The sequence below is a fragment of the Balaenoptera ricei genome, chromosome 1, assembly GCF_028023285.1.
Source record: "Balaenoptera ricei isolate mBalRic1 chromosome 1, mBalRic1.hap2, whole genome shotgun sequence".
Classification (NCBI taxonomy): Eukaryota; Metazoa; Chordata; class Mammalia; order Artiodactyla; family Balaenopteridae; genus Balaenoptera; species Balaenoptera ricei.
Window position 1 is genome coordinate 100,868,344 of NC_082639.1, and position 21,674 is coordinate 100,890,017.

Sequence of the window (21,674 nt, forward strand, 5' to 3'; positions counted from 1 at the left end):
TTACTATGTGTCAACCCTGTGGCTACAAAGGATCTTGTGTCCATAGCAATTCCATGAGCTGCACATGACTATCTCCATTTCACAACACAAATAATCAGTAAACTCTGGGTTCACACAGATCAGTAAATCTATCACTTCAAATCAAAAGGTTTAAACCAAAGTGTCCCCAATGGCCAAAATCCATGCTTTTTCCACTACACAAAATGCATCTAGAAAGATGATAATTTGGAAGTTTCATTCTGATATTTTACTTGATTATTCATGGCCATAAGCTCTGTATAACCTAAAGAAAAACAAAAGTCATATTTCTTGAAAGAACAGCCTACACTCAGTCATTATCTAACCCACTGAACTCTTGCTGCTGCTCAAACTGGAGCAGGTCTTACCAAGGTCATCTATGGCTTCTGCATTCCTAAATTCAATAGCCACTTTAGCATTACTTCATCTCTTGCTCCAACACTTTATCACTGATACTTCATACCCCTTCTTGCCACCTTTTTCTCTTGTCTTACATGACAGCTCTCCTGGCTTTCTTCCATGACTAATCCATAGTGTAACTGTGGAGTCTTTTTTCCTACTCCTTAAATGTTGTTGCCTCTGCTATCATTAAGTATTCTACCCTTCTCATTGTATAAATTTCCTAGGCAATACCATACGCTTACATTGTTTTAGTTACCAACTATTATGCAAGTGACTCAACTCTGACATTTGTTTACTGAATGCCTACTGTGTGCTAGCATGCCTACCGTGTGCTAGGCATTCAGTGATGAATAAAACAGACGTGATTCCTGATGTATCTTACAGGTTCTTTCTGCAGCCCAAGGATTTTTTGTAAGCACCATAACTATGGACATCTACCTGCACCTTAATTTTCCAGGGGTACCTTAAACTCAACAAATCCCCAAGTCTATTCCTTTCTCCCCCTCTTTATTATTTTAATAGGTACCACATAAAATACGCCGTAGGCAACTGCATGGCCTCAGTTATTGGTCTATTTCACTTTTTAAATCTCTAAAATTTGACTGCTATTTTCCATCTCCACTGCCAGACAGCTAGTTTAGGGCTCACCTAGATTATTCAAAGCCTACAATTGCCTCTCCACTACCAATCTCCTCATAACTCATTCTTCATAATTAAAATGATCTTTCAAAAAGGCACACCTGATTATGTCAACTCACCAAGTCCCATCGTGCTTAATATTCTTCAGAGGCTCCTCGTTGCCCTCAGTGAAAGCCCCAAACCCTTTAACATGACTTTCAAACCCCTCTGCTTGAAAAGGACCCTGCTCATTTCTCCAGCTCAGTATTTTACTACTACAACTTACATTCTATTCCAGACTCTATTCCAGCCAAACTGAACTTTTCAGGTCCTGGAACACATAGATGTTCTCTTTCATTTTTAGGCTTCTGTATATTTATTCTCTTTTCCTTTTCTCTTTTACCTGGTCCTATTTTTTATGAGTGAGAGAGATCACTTCCCTGACCAACAAAATTTGGGGTTAGATCCTTTCCTATGTGTTAATCCCTATCATAGCACTCATCATTCTCCAAAAGAGTCTAAACACGTGAGGGAAGGGACTGTATTTTATCTTGTTCATGACAATATCTCCAGTGCCTCGCATAGAGTATAAATTTTTAAAATAAATTTAAATGATTAAGTCTCAACTCAAAGAGGAAGAAAAAAAAAGAAATTCATTTGAAAACTTTTTCAATTTTCTAATTTAATAGAAATAACCAAAACAATGTGGCTTTCAAACAAAGCTTTAAACTAATCTAATACAACTTCTACAACACATTCCAGAGCATTATAACAAGAAATATTTACAGGCAGCTAATGTATTAAATAACCATGAAAAGAAAATCTTGCTTTTATTACACACCAGCAAAAAACACAGGAACGGAACAATTAGAAACTGCAACCTTGTTTAAAAAAATTAAATATGATTATTTAGAGAATACAATACCACAGAAACAGCACTTTTTCTTTCAGAATCATATTGACGGGTAGTTAACTATGTGCAAAAATAATAGTAATTGTAATATTAGTAATAATAATAATGAGGGGAGAAGTGTTGAAATACTGGAAGCAAGGAACTAGTAAGGATGTGAATTTAACCCTTTCGTGTGTAGGTATGTCTACATAGAAAATCAACAGGCTTTCAGATTGCACAAATCTTTTTGTTATAGGCTTATATACATGTTTCACTGTGATTTAAAACATAGTGAATACCTACATTTTTCAGACCAGGAGCAGACATGCATTTCGTTCTTAAGATTGAAATTTAGGCCACACTTGAAAGGGAGTATTGCAGTGGCACTTACAAAATCATTTCAGTGCCTTCCCACATACAAATTTGGTGAATTTAAAAGAACAGCATTTTTAATTTTAAAGATCACTTGCTTTCTAGAAAAGGGCTAAACTTAATTTTGTACATTTTGTAGTTTGATCATAACAAATATATCCAAATTGACTTATTTTCGAAGATAATTTTGTTTCTCAGACACAATAAAAAATATATAAAAGACCACGAAGGCAAACACAAGGAACTAAATGGAAGAAATGCTATACATGCATTTTGACCAAGTAAAAGAAACCATTATATCCAAGAGTACATGTTGAAATCTGAAAGGTCTATGTAAACTGTGGCATATAAATTTTTTTCTTAAAAAAGTACCTTCAATTCTTTTACTCAAATGCCTACTTTTAAAAAAATATGCAACTTTCCCCAATTTTTAAAATAAAATGCCACAATATATTGTCATTAGCTCCAGCATACATTTAAATTCCTTAATTTTTAAAAGATAGACTGGGTGATATGCATACAAACTTTCCTATAAAATCACCATCCAGGAGAGAATTATGACATGCTATTAGGCAACAGACTTAAAGCAGTGTTATTGCTTTATCAAGGAGGAGATAACTGTGAGAGAAATAAAACATCCAGGTCTGGTATATGATCAAGCTGTAATACACCTTAAACCTTGGATCACCTCCAGCAGATTATTAATATAGATGGTATAAGAATTCATGGTATGAATTAAGAACTTGATTGTTTTAACTAGGGAAGTTGGGGAGGTTGGATTTTATAAAACTACTCACTGATCCAAAGTTAAGTATGCAAATAAGCTGTGCTGACCTCAAGTAATGAGATTTTTATACTTCATGTGTTGTATTTGAGTGGGCATGGGTAAGGGACCTTAAAAGGCCAAGAGACAGGGGGCCACAGCATCTACTCCCATTTTGAATACTAAGAGACTGTTCAATAACGTATGGTAGGCCACAACCCAGGAGCATAGTCAGAAAACCTAAGTCTACTGGCTTATTAAAACTAATCACTAATAGTTACATGGCAGGATACCTGCTGAGGTAATTGGTACATCTATAATTTGCACACCATAAACCTTTTGCTTCTATTTAAAAGCATTATTTCTTTGGATTAACTAAAAATCTCAAAGTGTTACAACAAAAAATTAGAATTAACTAACTTTAAAATTTATTTAAAATTCCCTTATATAAGAATAGAAGTCAGAAAGTACCTTGTTGATTCCAAAAAGAATAATTTCAACAGTGGATTCAATGCCTTAACCTTTCTCTGTGGTAATGATTTGATGTTTCAATATAGAGCATGACCTACAATTTAACCATACTTTGGAACACATACATGCTTCACCTTGCAAAGCAACTCCTTCACTCGGTGCTAAAAAAAAGACAAATTTAAGCCAGAGGAACAGACTGAGGAACACTTTGTTCTTAGTGAAAATGAAAAATGAAGTGTGGTGAAAGTTTGCAAGCTTTTAAGGGAACATTTAACATCTACAAATCAAAAATACTGCCTTTTAAGAAAGAATACAAATGTAAGGGAGTATCAAAACAAACTGCCTTCAGGGATCAATATTCAATGTTTGCCTTTTTAAAACATAAATGAATAGGAAAACATGTAAGATATCTGAATATCAATTTAAATTTTTATACTTTTTTACAGTCATATTAGTGCTGAACAAATCAGCTTAGAAACACAATGATAAATGTGCAAGAAAAAAGCTTTAATGAAATCTAAAGTGAATACCTTCACTTAAACGTGGTTTGTTGCTAGCTATATAATTTAATAGTAATTCCTCAGCCATATGAACTACCTTCTGTTAACAGAAATGAAGCCTGTTAAATGCTGGCAATAAGTAGCTTTTTAAGAACTAATCTTAAATTAAAAGAAAACAAAAACCCAAAACACCATCTAACATGGAAATGTTTTGAATGAAACACATTACCATTTAAGGCCCCAAATATCAAGAAATAAATATTTACTTAAAATTTTTGTTTCTGCCCCTGTTGGTAGAACCTATTATCTAAGACTCGTGAAAAGGATTCATATGAAGAGCAAGCATAAAATATTAGAACTCAGTGGCTTGGCAAAATGAAGTTATACTGTTACTCATCACTTTCCAAAAATGTGCCCTTCGGTAAGTCTCCTGATAAACTGAAATCATGAATGTTGTGGGAAAGAGGAAAATGCACACAGATAAAGGCATTTTTAAACAATTTTCTCCTTTTTATAAGAAACCTGTTCTTAAGAACTTAAAATTTGAGTAAAATGATAAAACAGTTTGGTATATGTTTTGAAGTTTAACTTATAACGACACTGAAAAAGCAGCTAAAAGAAAGCCACAGAATGAAGTCAATAGCAATAATAAAACCAATATACCATCAGAAGGCTTGAATCATATTCATTTTTACCCCCGCCACTTGTTAAGAAAAGAAAAACAACCCAAAGAAATCTGTATAATAACTTCTTTAGAGCACTTTATTTGATTCAATACGCACTAAAAAATATTTACCTCTTAGACAATTATGTCAAATAATTTTTTCTGAGTAGTCTACTGTCTGAACTGTTCAAGCTGAATTTTTAAAAAGGCAAATGATTTGCCACAAATCTGCTGATGTCTGAAAAATATCTAATGGCAAGTCTTCTATTTTGGTCACTTTACATTCTAACATGTCCATACAAAAGTAGGACTAAAATTTTTAACTCAACAGAAGAGAAGCCTGTACACAGTCTAGAACACGCATCTTGGATCTGAGCATCACAAATGAAGAGAAGAAAAATGAAACAGAGCCAAGGTGGTTTATCTGCCTCGGGTGCTAAAATCAGAGTAGTAAAGGTGGGTTTACTCCAGTAACCATTCAAGTGGGGATTGATTGGCTCATTTTCAGGATATACTTACAGGTCTCTTCTACGTCCTTTAAGCCCCCAGTCCATGCAAATGTCCCACTTGGTGGACGGATGAGTACTCTAACCCCACCGGGTTTATTTCAATATTTTGATATTTTAATAATAAGCTGCTTCTGAAGATTTTCTGAGAAGTCTGTTCTCTATTAAAATAAGATAGAACCTCAAAATATGAATGTGAACATTAGAAATAGACAGCATATATTACAAATCCATTCTTGATAGGAACATTAGTAAGAATACATATTAGCTTAAAAAACAGGCTCAGCAAATGTTGCTGATCTGCCAGAAGTTTTAGTTCACTATTTACAAATAAGACAAAGTGAAATACAGAAAATTTTACACATTTGGTAGTTGACAGATTACTGTTTGCCAATAGTGGTCTATCAGAAAACCGATATGAAGGAAGACTGGATAAGAGCCAGCTGTCACCTTCTCAATCAAATTTTAAATGTACAGAAAACTAGATTAATTTTCAAACAAACATTCTACCTTTCACGGGAATAGCTATGATCAGATGATTTGATTTGGAAGTGCAATTCTGTGGAAGTGTCTTCTGGAAATGACTACTGTAAATGATCTGCTACTGAAAAGTTAACATATTTATTTCAGTAGAACATTAAAGTTGATTACATGATGATCAATGGTCATGTTTCCCAGACTCTTAAGTATGAACAGAAAATAAACTACTGTTGAGTCCTTTAAACCAATATAAAACTAAGGCCCAACAGCATAAAAATGAGAGAAAATATAACAGCATGATGCAATGCACATCTGCACTGACATCAAAGTGGAATCTGAGCAACTTTGATTTTTAACTAGAAAATAAGCCAGTATGTATATGTGTGGAGGGGGAGGCATAAAAGTTGGTTTAATAATTGTGCACTCTACTCCAAAGAGACAATTTAACCAGTGACATGACCCTTAAGTACCTGAACACTCAGTATCCTGCACCAATCAATACCAAGTGATCATCAACATCTGCCCATTCTAACAATCAGAACCATTCTCTGTGGTAACAGAAATCTTCAAATCATTTTACTTTCGCTTTTGTTTTTACTTTCAAAGTTGCAAATAGAGTCCTTCCCCCTTTCTTGACAAGAATGTGTTTTCTGTCCATTATTTCAATCTAATACTGTGTAAAAGCTATCAGCTTCTTCAAGGAGGTGCCCACTGTAGGCAGGATATTCCAGCAACACTTAAATAAACGTTTTTCATTCTTTTCTTTTTTTAAACAATTGATTTAAGTTCATGTCATTTTACTTTATATGTACTGGTCTCTCATCTGACTTTAGGCGTTTTCTGCGGGGCTGTATAAAGTCTTCATCAGAGTCCTCAGTTACCTCACCATCATCCTCTTCCTGCTCAAACTCTGGCAAAGGTGCGAAGGTCCTGTCTGAGTAGATCTCTGTGAGTTTATCTTCAAAGTACAATGCAACTGCTTTCCCTGCCTGAGCTACTTCTGAATCAGCCTGCAAGCAAAAGATAGGAATATTCACCTATTGGTAATGCATATTCCTTCACCAAGTTTGCATGGTCTGAAAAGCTTACCTTCAAATTAATCTCTTGTGTTTCTGCATAAACTTGAACAACTTTCATCATCTAAAAAGGATACCAGAGTCAAAAAAAAAAAGGGAAATTATAATCCTTTCTAAAGTTATAAGACTGCATAGGATTGGCGACGAAAGTCAGCCATACTAGGAGGAACAAATTGCTATGACCAGATCAAGTGCTTTCTAAAATTATACAGAACATGGACCCCCTTTCTTAACAAAGCTATTACTAAAGCTACTGCAAAATTGTCTCAATTTCTGAATTAGTGAGGTCAACCTGAGTAGGAGTTGGTTTGAATACATCAATATATTTAAGAGAAAAATATTTGTGAAAAAAATGATATAAGAAATATTTTTTTAAAAACTGCCAAACTTTCAACAACCACTAAGTCAGAATTCTATCTGTATGGCAATTTGTTAATCATAATTTAGTTAACTATTATTAAAGCAGATAAAACGAGTCTTCTTCCTGGCAAATGTTAGCTATGGTTCATGAAAGTATACTTATTTGAAAATAATCTAACTGAATTAGAAAATAAGACAAGAAACTTGGGACTGTATTAATTTAACTTTGAGTGAGTAAGGTTTTACTATATTCTCTGTGGCACACTGCTATAAAGGTGACCAGAACTTGTCACCTAATAAGAAAATTTTTTTTTTTATTTTAAAAAGTCACCTAGATGCTTCCAGAGGCAACTATGAGTACACTTTAAATGATTCAATTTGATTTTTTAGTAACATTCATATGGCACCCAAATTTTATCAGCAATAAAGATTTTAGTAGTAGAAGATTTTGTGGATTCTCATCCATTTTCTTCTCTTATAATAATGAAAATATTCCTCAACAATAAGAGACTTGAGCTTCCCAAAGATAACAAAAATTTCCTTGAAGGAGGTAAATATCTATCACATTTCTTCTAAAGGTATGGATAGCTCATCTTTATTCTCAAAAAAAAACATAACCAAAGTTAATGAAAGTCACATTGCTGAGATCAGATAACTCAACATTATACACTCTGGGCTACTATTCAAGATGAGCCACGTGAGTTTATAATTTTAAGGTTCTACATTTATATGGTCAATAACAAAATCAAAGGACACTGGCACAAATGCCTTTCCTAAATGTACCCAAAATGTAGGCTTGTCTGTATTCATTTCCCACAAAATATACTTAACTACAGACTATCTTCTATACTTATCTCAACCCTCAACATGTACAGAAAGGGATATCCAATAATATTCTTAATTTATTACATTATATTTAAGTATATACTTCAAATTATACACAGTAAACTTTCTTCTTTGGAGTTGTGGACGCAATCAAATTTTACTTTTGACAGAACTGAAGCAGAATAAATTTAAAAAATCAACTTAGAAAAATCTCTTGGCAGGAAAAACAAAATCCAATAACCAAGTAAGCAAACAAATAAAAACTACTAATCCAAGACTCTATAGTTTGGAAGCTAACATACTTCATTAAACCTTTCACAGTTCTTGAAGATCAAACGAACATCAGCCACAAAGTCATCTGGGATTTGGTAGTGTTGGGAATGTTTTTTCTGAAGCTTCTTTTTCACGGTGGATAAATCCATAGGTTTCTTTATAATTTTATAGTAGTTTGGTATCTAAAGAAACAAATAAGGATAGATAAAGATTCTCAAAAAAATGCCGAAGTGTTTAATTTGAAAATGCAAAGCATATTAATTTTAGAGAAAAACATGTGTAGATCGAGCCAGCTGCATGCAAATTTTGAGTATAATGAATTGTACTTTAAATCTTCTGCCAGAAGCAGCACATCATGAAAATCAAATCATATTCAGAATATGTGGCAGTGTCCATGGTTAGTGAAGGACCCAAAGTTCTATCTTTAATAAGAAAATTTGGAAAAAAAAGCAATCAGCAAGGGTAGCCAACCAGTAGTGTTAAGGACAAATCTAGCCCATCAGAATTGTATGACTCCTGTTTTTTTTTTAAAAAAGGGAAAAAGATTACAAAATGTATTGTTATTATTAGAATATGGTATCTTTTAGAGGATAAAACCTTGTATCACAGAGAACTCTGGACATAGCAATAGAGGGGAAAAGACTGTAGTAACACAAGATATATTTTTATTAATCATTTAGGATTATACATGGGAGTTCTGGCTGCAACTCTTGGCCAAAAATTTGTATCCTTGCAAAATAACTGAACATGGAGAAACTATTTAAATAGTTCATGAAAAGAAAACATTGGAAAGTAATCTTCTACTGTAAAGTCCCTAAACTTGAAGAACAGACAGACTTCCTGGTATCAGATGATTACTATCTGAACAAAACATCTTCCTTGTATCTAGACCTTTTGTACTTTAAAATCCATTCCTGAGCCTACCCAGTAAACAAATTACTATTCAATACTCTACAACAGGCCTGGTATTCAATATTATCTTAATTCAACAACTGACGGCAAGTAAATATGTGTTGCATATTCTTATCCCATTTATAAGGCACTGAGCATCCCTGATACTCCTTTTACGATGGAATTTTAGAGCCTTTACTCCTTACAAAAATCTCCTGTAAGATAAACAAAGGGCATTGGCTTGCAAATTTTCCCACAGTCTTCTCTTAATCTTGAATGTTCATAAAAGAGGGCTTATGAAGCAGAACCAGTGAGCAAGGTTCAACTTTACACTTTTATTCAAATTAATACTTATATAGAGTTATTTTCTCCCTAAGATATAGATCCTAGAATCAATCATAGGACTGGAACCTTAGAAATAATTTAGTTCAATATTCCCACTGTACAGTTAAAAAAGTAGAGGCAGAAAATTACGTAATTTCCCCAGTTATAAGGCTGGTTAATGGCAGAACTAGGAAAAGTTAAGTCTTCTGATTCCTAGTTCAAGACTCTTTCCATTATACCTGTACCTGTATCCTTTATGTCCATTTTAAAAGTATTGGGTTGTAACATCTTATGGAAAAACCCAAATGAACTTTTTGGCCAACCCAATAAAAGAGGAAGTGGAAATTAAATTCATTAAGTTTTTATCACAGCAACAGTCTTTAAAAACAAACTGCAATTTTAACAAGTGAATCTCATAGCCATTTAGCCCTAATAACATCACAAGTACTTCTTATTACTCAGAAATTTTATCAGGTACTATGCTAAAACATTTTACACAGGTTATTGTACAGAATCCTTGAAATAACCCAATGAGGGAAGGAACAGTATTAGAAAAGAGAATTTGAGCACCTTGGTTGAGGAGATTATTCAAGCCTGAGTTTTAACATTAGCAGTCTACGGCCAGAGCCCATACTCTTAAGTATTATACTAAAACTTCTTCAACAGCAAGGTACTAAGGTAAACAACTCACCGAAGCAGGAACTGGCTCCTGGAATTCAATACTTAATTCATGGCAATAGAGGTAAAGCAGGAGACGTTCACATTTCTGGCCCAAGAAAAGAAAGGAAAACCCATGAAATGTTTTCCCTCTAAAAAGATATTCTTAAGAATGAGAATTTTATCAGTACAAAGTATTATTACAACACACTGAAGATAAGCCTCTTACATACTAGCTATCCAACTAAATATATACCCAAAGAAAACTACCTTGTTTTCTATTTAGGTTTGAGACTATGACTATCTTCTGTCCTACTTTAAGGGAACTTATCAAAGACAGAGTGCCTTTGTTCTTATCTGATAACTCAGGTAATTTACCTACTATTACCTCTTAACTATTTATACAAATAGAAAGGAGTCATTAAAGCAACATACAGCATTTTGTACAACAATTTATGATTGTTGCTACTCATATTAATTCCCTGAGGCAGGCAAGACACATGCTATTCCCTTTCTTGAAAAGATTCTGCTCAGGCTCAAAATTAAGTAAAAACTGTCTGTGTCTTCTCAGTCCAATTCTAGAATTTTGTTATACAATCAGAAGTAAATTGATATGCATTTTTACATTTACAGTGTTTATATGCTTAAACTTCTTATTAATATCTGTTTGTATCCTCTAAACACATACCTTCTCCTCAAAGAGAGTGGAAGATGGATTTTGCAAGTTTATACATTAGATCAAAGCCAAACATAACTGTAATGACCACAGAAGTATGTGAAAGATATTTTGTCTTTGGAGATCAGACTATAGACCAGATCAGCAGAAATCTGAGTGAAATGAGAGGATTTTGGATTTCATTCTTAATATGATGGGATGTTATTAGAAGATTTTAAGCAAGGAAGTGATAGACTTGTTTCTACTGCGTAGAAAATGGACTGTAAGGGGGCAAGAGTAGAATCCGGGAGTTCAGCGAAGAGATATTACAATAGTGCAGATGAAAAATTATGATGGCTGTCTCAGAAGGTAATGGTGGAGGAAGTGAGAAAATGGTATTATAGTCATTCCTGATTCTTCTATTTCTAACAGATTTCTGGCTTGAGCAACAGAGATGACCGGTGGTACCATTTGATGATGGGAATTACTGAGAGAGGGATGCAGTTTTTTATGTCGTTATTTTCTTGCTTTTATTGCTTTTGCTTTTTTAAAAAATAAATAAATAAATAAATAAGTTTATTTATTTATTTATTTTTGTCCGCATTGGGTTTTCGTTACTGTGCGCGGGCTTTCTCTAGTTGTGGCGAGCAGGGGCTACTCTTTGTTTCGGTGCACAGGCTTCTCATTGGGGTGGCATGTCTTTGTTGCAGAGCACGGGCTCTAGGCATGTGGGCTTCAGTAGTTGTGGCTCACAGGCTCTAGAGTGCAGGTTCAGTAGTTGTGGCGCACGGGCTTAGTTGCTCCACAGCATGTGGGATCTTCCCGGACCAGGGCTTGAACCCGTGTCCCCTGCACTGGCAGGTGGATTCTTAACCACTGCACCACCAGGGAAGTCCCCTGCTTTTGCTTTTTGAAGGAGAGGATTAGAAATCAAGATTTTGGCTGGGAAATGTTAAGTATGAGGAAGCTAGATATAAGAGCCTAGAGCTGAGGGCTACAGATACAGATTTCAGAAATTATGAACATACCATCAGATAATGAGATTAAAAAATGAAAATTTATCAGGTTATATGTATATTACACTGAATAAAAAAAAAAAAGATGTATAGCCACACAACTACAGAATCCCTAATAATAAATCAACTTATTTGACACTTACCCTTTGGTCCACGGGGCTTAACCCCTGTGCAGTTTTCCCCTTCTTACTATGTTGCAAATTATCACAATCATATTCAACTTCTGGTTTCCCAATATCTCTGCAAAATGTGCATATCCAGTCCCCACTAAAGAAGGAAATAGGCAATTAGTCCATGTAATTATAACAAAACCCACTCTAGGGAAGCTAGTTCCCTAGAGGTAAGTCTCCAGTTTCTTTGTTTTCTTTCCTTTCCAGTTTTTGTGGAAAAGAGAGGTACTATTTTTGCCACATCTCATAAAGTGAAGTTATGTGATAAAAGCTTCCCCAAATGTTTCCATTCTTCAACTGATTACCTTCTGGAAAGCAATATAACCAACCCCACTATCTCTATTCAAAAGGGGTCTGTCTCTTCATAGCACAAAGCTGATGATCAGCACTTGCAGCGTAAGACCAATTCGCAATACCCCAGTATGACCATGACAGTGACCTCATATGCATGAAGAAAGGAGTACACGATACAGTCCCTCAGGTATCTTGTACTGTTTTGGCATGTATAAAAGATGCCAAAAATATAACAATTACTTTTTCATGGCCAGTCTTTTAAATCTGCTCAGTCAATAGTTTTTTGTATCAGGATTTCTATCAAACCATAAACTCCAATTTGATTACTTCAAATGCATTCTCCCCTTTCTCTCCCCCATCATATATATATTCTAAGTCTAGGGATTATACTAAAACTGTGTCAACAGTTTCAATTCCTTCCAAAGCATCTGCCTTTGAGAGAAAGCTTTCAGTGGCAAAATTCTAACGTTCCAGCAGATGTTACTATCCAACGGAAACAAAAATATGAAAAGCCTTAATTTCAAGACCAAAATGCCAATGTTTTTTTCTAAAAGAGTAAAGAAAAAGAAGGTCCTTAATACATCTGTGGCAAAGGACTACACCTTCTAAGATTTAGGTAAGAATTACAATGCTTCAGAAAAATATTCTGGCACGGTTCATATATCCACTACTTTTCTAATACTAAAGGCTGAATTTTTCAGAAAGGGTAGCATTAATCAACTAAAATCATTACCTCTCAGGAATCTGAGAAAAAATGTGAATCTTTCATCTATAGGCAGAAAGAAGCTGGGTTTTCCCAAGGACACTGGTTTACTTTCACTTAAAAAACCAGGGGGTTAGGGTAGGGGAAGAAGGAAGGCTTAAAGAAATAAGTATGATTCTACTATTTTATGGTCTCTGAAATCAACTGGAGATGAAATACCACGAACATAAATATGTTAAATGGAAGGGAAGAAAAAGAGCTCTTCTAATCCAAACTCTACTACTCGTAGATGCAGAAACTAATCCCTGAAAATCAGTGAACCGTCCAAGCTAATTAAGTTAGTTCACTACAGAATTACAAACAGACTACAGGTATCGTAACCCAGCCCAGCACATTTGTTCTGCTGTATTAGCTGGAATCATCAGCTTGCACTGGATGCTCATCAATGAATGTTTTAATGCTTGAAATCAGACTTAGCCCCCAAGGGGGTCAGATAGTCTGAGGACAATGCTCATATGTTGCCCCAATCTTTATCTTTACCGTACGATCTTCTCTTCTAAATAACAAATTCAGTAACTGTCCATTCCAAAGTTAATGACTAAAAGACATTCCAACTAGGAGAAGTTGAGAAAGTTGAGAAATCTGCACACTGTGCTTCAGGCAGGCACTACCAACTAACAGCTTCCAGTGGTCAAGATGAAGCTATTCCTCAAAAAATTCAAGACATTAAAGGTATTTTTACAAAGTACTTGTTTTTTTTTCTTTAAAATGCCTTTCAAGAGCTTTCAAACATTAGAAAAGTAAGTTTTTGGTAAGATCCAATAGAGTTGCCTCAAACTGAATACTATTCATAAATAAAGCCACTATTATAGACCCTATTAAAATTGATGGCAATAGATTAAAAAATTATCTTCAAGAGGAAATCAACTAAGTTTCTCAATACCCTAGTCTCTTGTACCTCATAATTTACAGGTTTATCTAATTTGCTTATATTAAGTATAAACTGAAGGCCAGGAAATAGTCTATTTTTTTTTTTTTTAACATTAATGCACAACTTAGATCTTGGACATTTCTTCATTCAGCTGTTAATTTCTCTAGAAGGTAATGGAGTAATAGGCAGTCATTAAGAAGGCTATCTGCCCTGAATAATTTTGTTACTTCTTTAGCTTATAAAAATAAACAACAAAAAATCAGTTATTTCACTTGTACCTTGGAAAGCTAAGAAGTGTTGGAACATGACAAGTTAGATGAAAGACCTTTGGACATTTTTCACAGCACAAGAGATCCCCTCCATTTTGGCAGACAGCACACCAATCTTCATTTGGGTCATCATCTTTGCTGCTGCCATCTCCTCCAATCCTTGCCGACCTGTGCATGAGACTTCGAACTGGGGACTTTCCATTAACAAGGCTGTTGAGCCCTGACTGTTTGCAGCTTTCATTCACATCTGCAGGTTCAGTTTTCACGTGGTTTTCCAGGCCTGCTAATGCGTCCAACTCACTCTCTAGATGCAGGCTAGTTGAAAGAGGTGGTGTCAAGCTACTCTCAGGACTGCTCAACTAAAACAAAGCAAGGACAAATTCTTGAACAATCATTTAATCCATACTGTTTGCAGTGTGTGTGTGCATGCATGTGTGTCTCTGTGTGTTTAAAGTTTTGTCAACATGTATAAACAACATGATATACTGACATAACTTAAAATTATTTTGGAATTTACTATTATTTATTATAAAATTATTTGAAATCATATTAGTAACATAAAAGAATGAAAATAACCCCAAAGTTATTCAGGCATGTTAATGTATGATTTTAGGGAGCAATCTCTGTAATATTGGTTCACTTGGATAATAAAGGAATTAATTAAACTGTTAAGCACATTGATTGGGAAGTGAGCATAGGGTTATACTTTTCCTGTAGAGAGCTGACTATGATACACTATTTTTCACTCAACAATCTGTCTCATAGCTTTTTCTTCCCCTTTATATTGGGTTTTTTAACCATTTCTTTTAATTGAAGTATAGTTAATTCACAATGTTATGTTAGATACAGGTGTACAGCAAATTGATTCAGTTATATATATATATATGTGTGTGTATATATATACACACACACACTTTTTCAGATTCTTTTCCATTATAGCTTATTACAAGATATTGAATATAGTTCACTGTACTACACAGTAGGTCCTTATTGTCACATAGCTTTTGAAAAGCATTTTGAAATGTTCTTCCGCCCACTTATCATTCTACCAATATAGGAAGATTGTGACAATGTTAAATCTTTCACCACCATTTTGCACTGTTTTTGGGGGGTACTTTCCAAACCAAGTTCTGAGTGAAGAGATTATGTAGATCAGTACTCTCTAAATCTACATAGAGTTGAAATTTCTATGTGCCAACCATGTAGAAAATGAGACATAAGCGTAGGTAGGAAGAAAAAACCAAGATCAAAATTTCTAAATAAAGAGGGGCTTGGGCCTTCCTTCATTCTATACTATAAATTTTATAAAATGTTCTACCTGAGGAATTCTAAAATGGTTAATAATTCATAAGCCAAAGGCAATCTTCTCATCACAAAACTCTGTGAGCATTAAACTTCTTTCATGTCAGCAGTCGTAATCCCGAGCTCACCGGTCCAGGGAAAATAGCCAAGGATTTTTGTGGCTTGAGTCTCAATGTGACTACTGAAATTATTAATAAATTTAGAACAAGCTAGAACCCAATTTAGAATCATGGCAAAAATAATGACCGATTACAAACTAAAATTTGAAACGAGTCCTTAATACAAGTAAGTCTTTTCTCATCAATTACAGTTGACACTTAGATGAAAAAATTCAGTTAGAAAAAGAGATATCTGGGTTATACCACGCATAAAAATTCAGAAATGAATACAGGTCCACAGGACCACTAACCAGACTAATACATGCAGAGATGGAAGAATCAGTGAAGTGACCTCCTTAAATCCCTGACAGATTCCACTGGGAACTTACCATGCAGGCACTCCTCCTGCCATCCTCTGTCTTTTCCTGTTTCACAGCTCCTGAAAAGCTACATATTTCATCTTCAGTGCCAGGTTCTTGCTTGACCTTCACTTGATCAGACTTGAAACTAAGACTTGTCTTCTCAGCAGTTCTTCCTGACGACCCACAGCTAACAAAAACAACAAATAAAGGTCACATATGTTTGTCTGTATGGTGTACATAAAAACAATTATATGAAAAGCTTGTTAAGTTATATGAAATGTTCATTAAACTGAAAACAATTTATTAACTTTATAGCAGATAAGGATACTTCATAATGCAATTAAGAGGAGTGTATTATAAACTTGGCTTCAAATTTTTAAAAAACATAGGTCAATTTCAGAGGACCTGAAAAATACATTTTATGGTCTGAGGCACTTATATTACATCATTTAAGGAATCTAGTAAACAATCATTTGTCTAGGCTATTAGTATAGTGATTGCTTCTCTCTATAATAAAAGAAGTTTAAATTCTTCTCTACCCCCAAACATCTGAAGGAAACCTCAATAACAGTGGTTCATGAAGTGTCCTCAAAGGAATCACTGTTTCAGCTTTTGAGTCCTTATCTGAATTAATGGGATAATAGGCTAAGAGGACAGGTACATGACTAATTGTTTCTATCTAGTCCACAAACCAAAACCACTGGCAAGAGAGTGAATAACTAAGACTGTATTACTGTCGAAAATGAAAACCTTTTTCACTCAATTTGTACTTTTCTTCTAAAAGTACTGATTATTTAAAGTATAATTTAAAAGCCAAGCAAGTATATAATATACAACCAGTCTTCAAAATGCATATACACATATATATACAAATACAAAACATTCATATATCTGAAATAAAATCTTTCTTACATTGCACTGAATTATTCAAACTAAAGAATAAAAGTCAGTCGACATTTATTACATTTACCTTTAACACACACACACACTCTTCCACACTACCATTTCTTTTTCTTAATTCTTTTTTTTTAAAAAAGATTTATTTATTATTTATTTATTTAATTTATTTTTGGCTTCCTTGGGTGTTAGCTGCGGTACACGGGATCTTTCGTTGTGGTGAGCGGGCTCTTCGTTGCGGTGCATGGGCTTCTCCCTAGTTGGGGCACGCAGGCTTCAGGACACGTAGGCTCTGTAGTTTGCAGCACACAGGCTCTCTAGTTGAAGCACACGAACTCAGTAGTTGCGGCACGCGGGCTTAGTTACCCCACGGCATGTGGGATCTTAGTTCCCTGACCAGGGATCAAACCCACGTCCCCTGCATTGTAAGGCAGATTCTTTACCACTGGACCACCAGGGAAATCCCCCACACTACCATTTCTTAGCTCTCTGTCCACCAAAAAGGCGTAAGAAACCATGAACAATTCAGTAGCAGTGAGTGCCCCTAGTACCCAGAAGATTGTCTTGAAGCACCATTTCCCCACTAACATGACCAGGATTTCCTAGAGAAATCTCTGATTTCAGGCCTGAGGCAAGAAATGTAAAAGATGAACCTGGAACATCAGGACAGGAAACAAGAATGCTTTCAACAACTACTGGGGTTATAGCAAAAGAACTATGAAGCCAACTTGGAAAGGTTCTGATAGGACAAATATGGAACAATTTAAGCATCAATAAAAATAACAACTACAATTTTAGAACATATAAGGTATGTTTAAATATATAAGCCCATAAAGTTAATAACATTCATTGGTCACTGTTGGAGGGTGCTGGGAATCAACTCATCATTATAAAAATAGGTAAATAAAGAGAAAGAAACAATTTATTCTGCCTTTCCCATAATCAAATAGCTGATGGCAGAAAATTTCTCTTTACAGAAGTATTCTAAACTAATAAACAAAGAAGGTATGATACCATAATTAAAATATCATTTTTAAACTAGTAAAAAAAAAAAAAAAAAGAGCTAAGGCAATGATCATTAATGGGTGCTATCACAAAAAAAATCAACAAAAGTGACCAGACATTTTGTGACCCTGAAAGAAGTACACATCACCACAATGAAGTATTCTCCCTACCCCTTTCCCTCAAATCAAACCTGAATCTAATCAAACCTCCTGATCTAAATACCAATATAGAGAAAAAAACAGAAGGTAGTGTATTTAAATGACAAGATGGGGAAATGAGGAAAACTCTGTAAGAAAAACAATACATTTCTTCAACAAATACACTGAGTTTGACCCTCAACATATGTGTTGATGGCAATGTATAGCAGCGCCTATCTGAATCTGATTCAAAGAAACAAACAAAAAAAAGCATTTATGAGAAAAACTGGGAAATTTGAACATTAACTAGAGCTCTACTGATGTTAGAGAGTTAGCTATTAAATTTTTTTTTTAGGTGTGATAATGGTTCCATAGTTATAAAACTTTTAAATCCTTACCTTTAAGTGATATATACTGAAACAATCACAAGTAAAATGATAAAATGTCTGAGATTTATCTCAAAATAATTTAGAATGGGGGGAATGGGTAGGAGTATAGAAGAAATAAGACTGGCCATAACTTGATCACTGTTGAAGATGGGTGAAAAGTATACGGGAGTTCATTATAATAGTCTACTTTTTAGAATACGTATTTGAAATTTTTCTCGATAAAAAGAAAAAATAAAGCTATTAATAATGTAAATACTCACCTGCCTCGACTACCAGTACTAGAAGTACTAGGGGGTCTCACAGGTGTGTGAGAATTGGATAAACCTGAAAAATAATAAGTCAAAATGAATAACTATGCAGGTAAGAAAATTCAGAATTCTACCTACTAATTACAGAATTCAAGTATCATCATAAGGCAATTCAGCAATTCCTGGAAAATCAGCCCTTGTCTTAGTCTCTAAGTCAAGGATTTCATGTGTTATTGTTGGCAGCTATCAATCAGTTTCTCTCAGCTGAGCCCAGATATCATTCTCAGAATCCTCTCAGAGCAACACTATTCAATCAACGGAAACTACCGTATCAAGAGAAAGCTATTTGCCGTCCCACGCATTTGGTAAATATCTTACCTAGATTCCTACTAATTATTCTTCCTTTTAAAAGTCCTGGAATACTTATATTAAACCTCAAAAATAATATGATGCAAAAAATGTATTAATGATGCATCTCATGAAAAACCCACATTTAGAGTTGAACTACTCTTACTGTAGAAATAATGAGGTGGTATGTTTCAGTAAGAAACCATGAATATATCCCATAACCACTTCTGCACTGTCAATCTATTTGGAGATGCTTTAATCACTCATTCATGTAATAGGGTTAATAAAACTGGGATTTTGGAAGAGATCTAAAGCTCAGGACCTGATTAGTCACATTTTAATAGTTGCCAGTAAATTTTAAGTTTTTAACTGCAAATTGAAAATTCACTTGCCCTTCCTCAATTCTTGCTTTTTAAACAAATTTTCAATTTTTTCATTATTTAACAAAGTGTTTTAAACTTGGATTTAAACCAAAGAATTCTTCAACTGACAACCTGTATTGTAAAATAGAAGACACAGAAATTAAATTCATCTACAAATCCAGCAAAAACATGAATACAACTGGGGGTTGAGGGAGGGGTACATTAGAGTTCTGAACAGTGTACACTACAGATATATATTATTATTTCAGTTCGCTGAAGCTTGCCCACAGTATTGAAAGAAAAATAATTAGAACAATCAGGAATAAAAAAATGTTACTGTGATGGTTAAGTTTATGTCTCAACTTGGCTAGAGTATGGTACCCAGTTGTTTGGCCAGCAGCATCCACATGCTGCTGCAATGGTATTTTTTAGATGTCACTGACATTTAAATCAGTAGACTCTGAGTAAAACATAATGAGGATGGGCCTCTAATTAGTTGAAGACCTTAAGAGAAAAGACTGAGGTCCCGAGAGCAAGAAGGAATTTTGCCTCGATTCAAGACTAGCATCAATTCTTCCCTGTGTCTCCACTCTGCTAACTGCCCTGCAGGTTTCAGACTTGCCAGCCCTAACAATCAAGTGGACCAATTAATTCCTTAACCTCTGTCTCCTCTCTCTCTCTCCACACACACCCCTCTCCTATTGGTGCCATTTCTCTGGAGAACCCTAATATATATACTGAGAGATACTTTTTTAAGGTGTTGAAGAAATGAGAAAGTACCTCAGTTGACTTTACCTGATGATCCTGGTGATAGGGCAGAGGGTCCTGGGGAAGGATTCATGGTGCTTGTGGGCTGTGGGGGTAGGTGACTGCCTGAGATGTATCTACTTAGTAGATTATCTAAACTACTTGAACCAGCATCTTCCAACTAAAGAAAAAGAACAAAAAGATAAATTTGCTTTGATTAAAGCAGAGGAGAAGTTATTAATTTCATTAGTATAATCATTTATGCTCACAGTTTACTAATAAACAGATTACCTTATATCAAACTTGGCTTAATTGTTGCTTCCTTATGCTCCCTCGAGGACCCAAATAGTATATAGTTTATGTGAATACAGCTATAATTAATATGCTTCAATAAATGATTGGGAGCTCAAGACAAAACCCAATAACCCACTAAATCCTTTGTGTTTTACTATGAAAATACCTCTGACACACTCTTACATTTTTGCCTTTTTTCAAGGTTGATGCAGGATCCTGTTTTCAGCATCCTGCCCCTAGTATCAATATCCATGGTCCTGCCAGAATCATTCAACTAAACAGGTATCGAATCATGTCAGTACCTAATTTAAAAGCTTTGAAATGTCTGTATACTCAACAGAAAGCCTTTAGCCTGGGATATAAGTTCCCTTATTACACACAAAAAAGCCGGCAGTCAACAGGAAAACTGAGCCTTTTTCGCACTTTATATGCAGAAGGTTAAAGCCAGAGGAGCTCGCACTGTGACTGTGAGCTGGTTCCCAATTTGAATATCAGTCCCCTATTTTTAAACATCCCACCCACAATGAAGAACTGTGATGATGAAATGAGAAAATATTTATGTAAGAAATAGTAACAAACACTACTTAATTATGAAAATTACCTTAAGAAAAATTTTACACTATTCCATATCAGAGATAGTTAAACTACTCTTACTTAAGTGACTGCTAATCTTCTTGCTTACTGATCTACTTTTACCCACACCTGCCTCTTTTAATCTTCTACTAGAGGCAAGATTACTTTGTAGGCAAATGTACTTCTCATTCAAAACAGAAAACTGGGGGACTTCCCGAGTGGTCCAGTGGTTAAGAATCCGTCTTGCAATACAGAGGACACCAGTTCGATACTTGGTTGGGGAACTAAGATCCCACATGGCATGTGGCAACTAAGCCTGCGCACCGCAACTACAGAGCCCATGAGCTCTGGAGCCCACGTGCCACAACTAGAGAGCCTGCGTGCCGCAACTACTGAGCCAGTGCACTCTGGAGCCCAAGCGTCACAACTAGAGAGAAGCCCGCGAACCACAACGGAAGATCCCACATGCCCCAACTAAGACCCAATGCATCCAAAAATTAAATAAATAAATAAATATTAAAAAAAAAAAAAAACAGAAAACTGAACATATACATTTACTTCTCACTCTCCTCTCAAAATCACACTGATTTTCAAGGCTATAAAACAGGAAAGAATGGCATCAAAGTAGAAACTTTGAAGAAAACTATAGATACAAACCAAGGTAGGATTGGATTGATATAAAAATGATCAGAATAAAGCAGCTCACAACACATTACAGGCAAGGGAAGACTCTCCTAAAGTAAATAGTTTTCATCATAAATATAAGTTGACCCTATCAACAA

The 21,674-nt window shown here is 34.9% G+C and overlaps 1 protein-coding gene across 2 annotated transcripts in view; it reads right to left on the bottom strand.

The window, feature by feature from the left end:
- Window positions 1–1,786: 1,786 nt before the first annotated feature.
- TRIM33 (tripartite motif containing 33) overlaps window positions 1,787–21,674 on the bottom strand; it is a 155,719-nt gene continuing 135,831 nt past the window's right edge. The window contains exons 12-20 of one of the 2 annotated variants that reach the window (XM_059928372.1): window positions 20,074–20,206; window positions 18,581–18,644; window positions 15,920–16,079; window positions 14,140–14,489; window positions 11,907–12,030; window positions 10,127–10,201; window positions 8,250–8,402; window positions 6,776–6,826; window positions 1,787–6,696 (exon numbers count right to left, since the gene is read on the bottom strand). In XM_059928372.1, the coding sequence (XP_059784355.1) occupies window positions 6,484–6,696; window positions 6,776–6,826; window positions 8,250–8,402; window positions 10,127–10,201; window positions 11,907–12,030; window positions 14,140–14,489; window positions 15,920–16,079; window positions 18,581–18,644; window positions 20,074–20,206 (1,323 nt within the window). In that variant the 3' untranslated portion in view covers window positions 1,787–6,483. The remainder of the gene's footprint in view (window positions 6,697–6,775; window positions 6,827–8,249; window positions 8,403–10,126; window positions 10,202–11,906; window positions 12,031–14,139; window positions 14,490–15,919; window positions 16,080–18,580; window positions 18,645–20,073; window positions 20,207–21,674) is intronic. The other variant, XM_059928378.1, reaches the window with a different exon arrangement.